General features: G+C 37.0%; 1 protein-coding gene across 1 annotated transcript; it reads left to right on the top strand.

Annotated features, from left to right (window-relative positions):
- Positions 1–4,688: 4,688 nt before the first annotated feature.
- On the top strand, positions 4,689–9,518 carry foxf1 (forkhead box F1). Its single transcript, XM_046865327.1, has 2 exons — positions 4,689–6,128; positions 7,110–9,518. Exons 1-2 carry the CDS (start codon positions 5,147–5,149, stop codon positions 7,271–7,273), a joined length of 1,146 nt encoding a protein of 381 aa, XP_046721283.1. The 5' UTR covers positions 4,689–5,146; the 3' UTR covers positions 7,274–9,518.
- Positions 9,519–10,271: the final 753 nt, after the last annotated feature.

Here is a 10,271-nt window from a genome sequence, read left to right as displayed (position 1 = left end):
GGTGATTGGCTGAGCTGCTGATTGCTCGGATGGGTGGAGCAGCTCTTCACATCAGTCCAGCCGCCCAATACGCGCAATCAGCCGCGCGCGCGTGCAATTCCGCCCTCTTTTTTCTCTTTCTTTCTTTCATTCACATAAACACCGCTTGAACGAAAATATACACGGCCACCTACTGCGCCAGGGAAAGTGAGAAGGAGGTGGTGGAGGTGGAGGAGGAGGAGGAGTGGGCACCTTCTGCTTCAGCTCCTTTCTGATTTAACCTCAGTGATGGACAGTGAAGCAACTCGGAGAAACAAATATTGGCATTTGCAATCTGCGCGTCATCACGTGCGAAATGTATACTGCGTGAATATTGCGCGAAATCTCCAAACCTATGATGCAAAATATCAAAATGTTACATCATGATTGAGCGTTTTACATGCACACGCCTGAATTGTCTTGATGACATATTTAAGAAAACGTTTTATGATTTGTTTTGTTTCAGAAGCTTCAAATATTAATGATAATTTTCAAAAAACATCTATTAGTTAAACGTATCTTTTTTTTTTTTTTTTTACTTTGCGTGCATCGGCTGCATTTTGCACGTTTTGAATTTGGGCACAATGTCAAAGAGTGAACTTGTGGCCCAGCAAGCAGACATTCATTTGACGGATCAGTCTGTCATGGGACTTTTCAAACATTTCCATTGCACCCTTTTGGTGAACCTCACGGCCTCCGAGCGCGCGCTCGACATCTCTCCTTTTCTTTCTGACGTTTCTTTCAATTTAATTTTTCTCTCCCACTTTTACTAGGATTTTGCTATAATTTAATTATTGTAGTAGAAGTAGATTGCAAGTGCTGCTTAGACCCATCCATCCATCCATCCATCCATCCATCCATCCATCCATCCATCTATCTATCTATCTATCTATCTATCTATCTATCTATCTATCTATCTATCTATCTATCTATCTATCAGTTCAAACTGGTATAAACCAAACTGTCTAAAACACACCAAAAAAACAAAAACACAAAGTTTGGATTGACATCTGAATTTTGCTGCACTCACAACATGACTGGAAGAAAGATTAGACTATACTCTGGAAGAAAGATTAGACTACTCTGGAAAAAAAGATTAGACTATAATCTGGAAGAAAGATTAGACTACTCTGGAAAAAAATATTAGACTATAATCTGGAAGAAAGATTAGACTATACTCTGGAAAAAAAGATTAGACTATAATCTGGAAGAAACATTCGAGTATAATCTGGAAGAAAGATTAAACTACTCTGAAAAAAAAAATTAGACTATAATCTGGAAGAAAGATTAGACTATACTCTGGAAAAAAAGATTAGACAATAATCTGGAAGACAGATTAGACTACACTCTGAAAAAAATTTAGACTATAATCTGGAAGAAATATTAGACTATAATCTGGAATAAGATTAGACTATAATCTGGAAGAAAGATTAGACTATAATCTGGAATAAGATTAGACTATAATCTGGAAGAAAGATTAAACTATAAACACTGGTATAATATCATTTTATATGGTTATGATTCAAATCCTACTTTTAGTTTCAGGTACACGGTTCAGGTGCATGTTCTCCTCTGAATGATGAATAATACGCTGTATTACACGCATGTAGTTTATAACGCGCTGTAATTTACCCCCGGGCTGTTTTTGGGGTAATAAAGGTTTTGTGGTGACATTAGAATCATTGCCGAAAAAATCATCCAGGCAAAAGATCTTGTTGAAACCTAAATGATTGAAGAATCATGCAGGTATTTCAGCTGTTTGGTTGATGCACGCGGAATTTCGCGTCTGAATTGCGTAGCTTGTGGTTGCTCAGAAACTGAGTAGGCGAGCACGAAGAACTCCAGAGTGAGCATGAGGTGAATCTCCAAGTGCTGTCAAATATTTCACTAGAGAACGTCATGGAAAATGTGCGCGCTCTGGATGAAGTGGGTGTGCGCCTGATCCAAAGCGCATGGAGATACCAAAAAACACTTTATTATTATTATTATTATTATTATTATTATTATTATTATTATTATTATTATAATCAAAGCGTGTGATCCGTTTTCAATAGATTTGTAAGCATCATAATAACAATAACATCTCTAAACATAATCAAAAGATTGTTTATATAAAACAATATTACTGTAACTTTTTCGTATACAGAATCTATTAAATATACATATTAGACAGCTATATTGAGAAGATATATATTTAGAAGGATAATTGATATGTAGAAGCTACAGGTTGATCCTCTAATGCAAAATCTGATATTATTATTGTATACAGCAGAAGCAAATTTCTCGAAAGTAAATAGGCAAAATATTATATGATATTATTATATTATTATATTATTATATTATAACGCTTTTCCATAATCTCTACAGGAAATCACTGGTCTGTAAAGCAATGATCAATAATGAAAAAAGTAATGAAATATGTTTGAGATAAGATCTTTAAACAGCGTTTTTTTTATTGTTTGATTTTTACAGAAAGAATTGTTACTGTTCCGTCCAGTGCTGATGAATTTCAATCAGGAACAGCAGAACAAACGTGTTGATGTAACATTTGAATTATGTGTTTGTCATAAAGCATATACTTCATGATCGTGAATTTTTCTCTGCGCACCAGAAGAATCTAGAAGTGAGTGTGAAAGTGAAATGTTTCTCGCTTTTCCCCAAACAGTGAAAGTAACCGAGTAAATGATGACACACGGGGTCTCAGGAATGCATTTGTTTAATTCCTGCTAATTTTGTTGTTTGGACCATTAAACGCTTCTCTTTTTTGCCCAGCAGTGATTATAACAAATAAATATTTATTTGCAGGTGCAATGTTTAAATGAAGAAATGAATCGATTGGTTGACATTATTGGCTACCTGTGTGTGTGTGTGTGTGTGTGTGTGTGTGTGTGTGTGTGTGTGTGTGTGTGAACATTAGAGACGAATATTAGGGCACGTGAGGCAGTTTTGATGTGATATTTCGTGATAAGAACGTGCTAAGTCCTGGACGCAGAGCAGAAACCAGAGGGTTCCTCAAGAAATGAAGTCATCAACCTTAATTAAACGCAGCGGGGAAGCGAACGAACGGGTCTCTCTCTCTCTCTCTCTCCCTCTCTCTTTCTTTCTCTCTCTCTCTCCCTCTTTCCCGGTTGTACACACTGGGTGGTCCTGCGCGCTGATAAATGGTCTCTTGCGCTGAGGACGTGAAGTTCGGTTCTATCAATATACACTCCGTTACTTGGGTTTCGGTCACTACAACCAGCCCCAAGGCTCAGTTCAGCCCTAATGGCCTGTCGTCGCTGGACAAAGGGGTGTATATTTATATTTAACCCTACATCATAATCGAGGGTCACTACATCACGTCATGCACGATGTAAAATGAGCAAAGAGATTGCAAGAAGCTAAAAAAGCACCCGTTTACTGAGAAAAAAGAAAAGGGTTCGTGGCAAGTCTGAAATAATATGTAAATGATATATAAATATAAAATCGATAATCTGGAATGGAAAAAAACAACGGTGACGCAAATATATTCTAATTCTCTTATTTTATTTATAAATCCATGTTTCTTTATTTTGTTCATTTTGTGCAAGGGTAAAGGTTTTTGCTGGGGTTTTTTTTTTTTGCCGAAACTAAGATCAGTTTTTACCCAGATTAATTTTAATATATACAGCAGGGAAAATAAATAACTTAAAGGTTTCTCTCAACATATCCATGTTGAAAATTCTATATAAAAAACAATATTATTATTATTATTATTATTATTATTATTATTAAATATTTTTTTATCTGCATCACTGCATTTTTTTTTTTTTTTAAATGCCTTTAATACAAATTTTCATATTTAGATAAACGAATAAACTCAAGTCTACATTTGAGCCCGAATTCAGGTGACAAGTGAAACCGACTCACCGCTTATCCGTCTTCATATTGCAAAGATTCTCAAAGCAAGTGCAGATCCGAATTCCGGCTTTTCACAAATGTTCTTCAGGCAGAATGATCTACGGCTTCAATTCCACATTTATATATAAAAAAAACCCAACACAAAGATTCACAAATAGTTTGCGCCTCATAAAACGGACGCATTGCCTCAGAACGCGTATTAGCGGCTCTTGTGCGGCTTTTTGCTTGATTTTTTATTTAAAGAAGGCCAGAGAAAATGTTTACATTTGACAGTATAAACATCCTGCCCATGTTCCTGTCTGTCTTAAAAAGAAATCGGACCGCGTGCTCTTGTGAATATGGGTAATATTTAGAATTTTTTATTTTTTAATATATATATATATTATAAATATTTTATGCATATTACACTTTTTTTATACTGTGTATATATACATATTTATTGTTAGTCAAAGTTGCAATATATGCAAATGTGTTACGTGTGATTAGACGCTGTTATAATGAGCAACAAAATAATACTTTAATTTAAAAATATAAATATAGATCATATTTATAAGAGCTAGGTTAATCTAAAGGAGAGAAATATTTAAATTAATAATAATAAAATATTGCACGTGTGTTATTTAAAGGTCTTGATTTCCTTCATAACGCAAAACAAAACCTTAAAAATATTATTTCTGAGTGATAATTGTAACATTCTTTATTTTATGCCATTATATAAATGCGAACAGACAAGCGGATTTCTAACAGTAGAAAACTTTACGCAGAGACGCCAGATGTTGGTGTGAGTCCACCCCGTGGCGTGGGGAAGAAACTGGGAGGAGACTGGGCGGTTCCTTACGCGCTTCATGACGTCTTCGTGATGGTCAGGAGCTTGGCTAGGCGCTGATGGCCACAGATAAGTAAAGGGCGATCAGCAAAGCGAATGAGACCAGACGGAACCGAAGCCGCATAAGAAGATCCGTTTTTCGTTTTTTGTGTTCATTGTGGACAGAACCATTGCAGGACTTTTCCAACTCGAGGACAGTGAAGCTACCGAACAAAACGTCCACTGTGTGTTTGCGGGTTTTTTCCTTTTCTTTTTGCTTTTTTTCAGGATCTTTTGACGCGTTTTGTGGGTCATGATAAAATCTGGTTGACTGTTGGATTCCGAAGTTTCAGCGATCTCGCTACAGGTGGAGGATTTTCCTTATATAAAAAAACAACAAATAAATAAATAAAAAAACAAAGCCGTGTCGCGCGCAAAGAACCGATGACGGCCGAGGTCCAGCAGCCTTCCGTGCAGCCTCCTGCCCAAAGCAGCCCGATGTCCGCGCCCGACAAAACGCACGCTCAATCGGCGGCCATGGACGCGGCCTCCTCCACCACCAAAGCCAAAAAGACCAACGCCGGCATCAGGCGTCCTGAGAAGCCGCCCTACTCGTACATCGCGCTCATCGTCATGGCCATCCAGAGCTCACCGACGAAGCGTCTGACGCTCAGTGAGATCTACCAGTTCCTCCAGAGCCGCTTCCCGTTCTTCCGCGGCTCTTACCAGGGCTGGAAAAACTCCGTGCGCCACAACCTGTCCTTAAACGAGTGCTTTATAAAGTTGCCCAAGGGGCTCGGGCGGCCAGGGAAAGGACACTACTGGACCATTGACCCTGCAAGCGAGTTCATGTTCGAGGAGGGCTCTTTTCGGCGCAGACCACGCGGATTCCGGCGCAAATGTCAGGCGCTCAAGCCTTCCATGTACAGCATGATGAACGGCCTCGGGTTCAACCACTTACCCGAGTCTTACAATTTCCAGGGGAGCGGCGGAGGCCTGTCTTGCCCGCCAAATAGTTTGTCCTTAGAGAGCGGGATTGGGATGATGAACGGACATTTGGCAGGAAACATGGAAGGAATGGGCCTGGCTGGACACTCCATGTCTCATCTGTCGGCCAACGGTGGACATTCCTACATGGGAAACTGTACGGGGTCCACGGGGAGCGAGTATCCCCATCACGACAACTCAGCCTCGCCCTTGTTGTCCGGCGGCGGAGTCATGGAGCCGCATCCCGTCTACTCGAGCACGACCTCGGCTTGGGCGCCCGCGCCGTCCGCGTCGCTTAATAACGGAGCGTCTTACATTAAGCAGCAGCCGCTGTCTCCGTGCAACCCCGGGGCAAATCCGTTACAGCCCAGCTTACCAACACACTCTCTGGACCAGTCATATCTGCACCAGAACGGACACAGCACGACCGACCTTCAAGGTAAATTTCACTGATCAAAAATCAAATGCGTAAATTAATAAATACAGCATGCAAATCATTAGGATCTTTTAGACCATGTAGCAAAACTTATAAAAAAAAAATCACTGCAAACATTCTTTAAAAAACAGATCCATAAAAGCAGATTCATTCTGGAATCAAGTTTTAAAAATTAATGATTTATCGCATAGAATTTTGCAAATTATCTATCGGATAATACACATTCTTTTGCATGTGATTTCTTGAGGGTGGGCAGTAATTAGGAGAAAGAAGGCATCCTGTAGCTTCTCTTTCCTCCTGGACTCAGGTGCCAATTTACAGAAATTGCAGCAGGGCGCGCGGCACCGGGTCCGGTGGGAATCGCGTGCGAGCACGGCGCTGTCAATTAGGAGAAAGATCTCCCACCCTGAAGTATCCAGCCCTTCCACACACACACACACACACTTACTGCCTGCAGGCGGTGTAATCAGCCGCTCCAAAATAGATACGGGTGTCATTAAAATGCTACGTGAAACCCGCGGCTTTAGAATCGCACATCCACCGTCAGCACTGGGACCAGTTTAAAGTTCGCGCATGCTGGTTTTATTCGCGTTACAACAAGTTTTGATTCCTTAAAAAAATATTCCAAGAACGTTGAAGTTGATGGAAAACGTCGGTAATAATAATAATAATAATAATAATAATAATAATAATAATAATAATAATAATAATAATCATCATCATCATCATCATCATCAAAGCAATAATAATAATCAAAATAATAATAATAATAATAATAATAATAATAGAACATTTTAGATAATATAAAATAATAGAAATAAAATCTAATGTACTCTAATGCTCTATTGTATGTAAAGTAATTAAATGTAAAATAATAAAATGAACAATGTAAAGATTTAATTCTAATTTAGAAGATTTACTGTGATCTTTTTATACATTAAAACATTTTTTTTTAAAGATTTCCTTGTTTTTTTTCTCCTGTAGGTATTCCCAGATATCATTCCCAGTCTCCCAGCATGTGCGACCGTAAAGAGTTCGTCTTCTCTTTCAACGCCATGACATCTTCATCCATGCATTCACCTGGAAGCGGCTCTTATTATCATCACCAACAGGTCGCCTATCAGGACATCAAGCCTTGTGTGATGTGACAGCACTGGTCATGAATTAAAGACTGATGAAGGACTCAACACTGATAAAGGAGCCACTGAGCCTTTGCGGTGGGAAAACAAAAATGCAGACACACAAACAAGAAGAAGAAGAAGAAGAGAGGACTGGAAGGGGTCCTGGATGGGAAAAAACGCAGAATGAAAGGCTGCAACTATAATAAAAATGCGAAATGATCCAAACTCGGTACAAAAACCATGAACAGAAGAAAAGCCGGGTACCTTAAACATTTTACAAACAGCCTTTAAGGTGATGTGTGCCATTTTTTTTATTCTAAGCTATTTCCAAACAAGACTGCGAACAAATTCTAACTAATCTGCATCTCAATGGCAAAAAAAACAAGAAATGAAATAAAGGAAGAATAAAAAAAACCCGCTTGGTACTAACTCTGCTGGCGGATGGATACCACTTGAGTGTAGTGACTTTCCGTGTTGTCATTCCGAGTAATCAGGATCGATTTTAGTTTTCTTTTTGTTCAGTGAAAATTGTAAAAATATTCTGATGATTATTTTTAATATAGGCCTATATAAATATTATTTTCATTCAGGACAAGCTGTTCGCTCTATGATCCTAAGTCAAATTCTGTCTGAAATCAGTGCAAAGTGTAAAAGATCATTAGGTGATCACGTGGAAAAACAAAGGCACTTTTTTAAAAACCGTAAAGCGCAACTTTTATTTATTCTGTTTATATTTAGATTGTATAATTATAGCCACATTATTGAACGCTTTATCGGCAATATTTGCCAAGACGCTGTTTTTATTCAGTGTAAACAAAAAAAATGAAGGTTTTAATGTAAGCACTGTTAAATCGTTGGTTTGGTGTTTTTGTTTTTGTTTATTTTTATTTTTATTTTAATCTCTTTTTTTTTTTTTTTTGTATATCCGTATTGACACGAGTCATTTTCCAGCACTGTAAAATTGTATATGTTGTAGGTAATATCTTTTTTTAGTAGGCATCTTTTACTTTCTATTTTCGTGTCTTTTAGACATTAGGTCATCTACGCACCATTATGTATAAAGAATTGTGTAAAAAAAAACAAAAAAAACAATGGCATGCAGTTGAAATTAAACTGTTCAAAACTACACGCATCAAATTTGCAGGTTTTCCGAGATAATTATTTATAAATTTCTCAGTAATCAGAGATATAAATAAATAAAACATCAAGAAGGGAATAGATTTTTTTTTTCTTTATGAAAAAAAAAAAGTTATAAAAAATTAATTTTTTAAGATTTGTTTTGAGAAAAGAAAAGATTAGGCCTAGAAAAAAGGTCTAATCAGTGCATATAAAAAAAAATTAATCACGTTTTTATTTTATTTTATTTTTTTTTATAAAAGATGAACTTTTGTAAGTCAGAAAGAAAAATACAAACGCAAAGGAAGAAAGCGAGTGTGTGCCACATGTGTACAGTTTGTATTTTTTGCAGATATCCTACTTGGCTCTGAAGTTATTAAAGTGAAAACAGCAATCTGCCTTTTTTAGTTTCGGATAAAATGTCGGAAAAAATGATGCAATATAACGCAAGTGGTCACCGAGTTCCCACTCTTCTTATTGTAATTGACCTATTTTAGCCCACACATCTTTAGCTGCACATACATGATAGCACCAGGACTTGTTTTATATCAATTTATTGTTTTGTTTAACTTTAAACAAAACGTCAATTTATAAAAAATATATATTCGGAACATTTAAAGATCTGAGACGCAGCATTGAAACTTAATCAACATATTTTCTTTTTTTCTCGTGAAGAGTCCAAAAATATGCTTCTTTTTTTTTTTACTTTGATGATCCGTTGACATTTTAATACATTTTGACATAAAATGGCAAAATAAATAAATAAATAAGCGTCAATTATTTCGCTGGAGTGTGTGCACCACCTAATGGCCTAAGTGCTGAAGGGCCACTGATTTACTTCACCGTGATTTAGAACATAAGTAAATAAGAATTAAATAATAATAATCGTAAAAATAATAACAAATAATAATAATTAATACAAATAATGAATTTCGTGTAATTTGTAAAGTTAAATCCATGCAAAAATAAGAATCTAAAAACATAATGCATCCTTAAACAAGACAAAGTTGAAACCTGTGTCCAGTAATAATAATAATAATAATAATAAGAAGAAGAATTCAGTGCTGTAATGTAAATCAGATGTTTTATATTTATATCCCATTTCATTGTATTTAGACATCAGCCAAAATCTACTGTGCTTTTTTTTTTTTTTTTTTTTTTAAATAAAACAAACAATTAAAAGCAGGCTATTAATCTAGCATGGATAACCAGGGGTAAACTACATATTTAGTCAGTGTGGACAACTAAAATCCATAATCCGTGTTCATATGGTTTTATGGACTGCAACGAATGGACATCATAAATCTGGAAACAGAAGAAGCTCAACGTTTCCCTTATTTTCATCCAACAGCAGCTGTTACAAGCCATCAAGTTGCACTAGAGGCGAATAAAAGGAAAAAAAATCATTTTGGGTTCATGAGGCACCTTGGAGCTTAGTGTTGATCGAAAAAAAAAAAAAAACCGCAGTGGGCCCAGATGTCCCTGGAGTCCAGCTGAGAGAGGCTGAGAGAGAGAGAGAGAGAGGAAGAGAGAGAGAGAGAGAGAGAGAGAGAAGGAAGAAAAGCCAACAAGCTCCTCATATCATCTCCCTGCGTTATCTTTGTCATTTTTCAAGCCAATTTTGCGGAAATTGACGGACTAACACCCTTATAGGTTAATGTTCAGCAGGGCAGCTGGGGCACGTTGCCTCCTCGCCTCCGGACCACACATTAATCTGCTGCTGATGTTAAACAGAGCTGAATCAAATTCCTGCCTGATTCACTCAATACCATGAAAAGCAGCAAAGCACATTATGAATCATGTTATTGTACCGATTCATTTGAAAAGCAAAGCAAATCTTGGAAAGTATTTGTCTTTTAGGATGAAGCCCGCAGGCCTGATTAAATACCTGCATAACAATTCTATAATG

Source organism: Silurus meridionalis, chromosome 13 (assembly GCF_014805685.1).
Source record: "Silurus meridionalis isolate SWU-2019-XX chromosome 13, ASM1480568v1, whole genome shotgun sequence".
Classification (NCBI taxonomy): domain Eukaryota; kingdom Metazoa; phylum Chordata; class Actinopteri; order Siluriformes; family Siluridae; genus Silurus; species Silurus meridionalis.
Note: the sequence above shows the minus strand (reverse complement) of the source record. Positions and strands in the feature narration are given on the sequence as shown.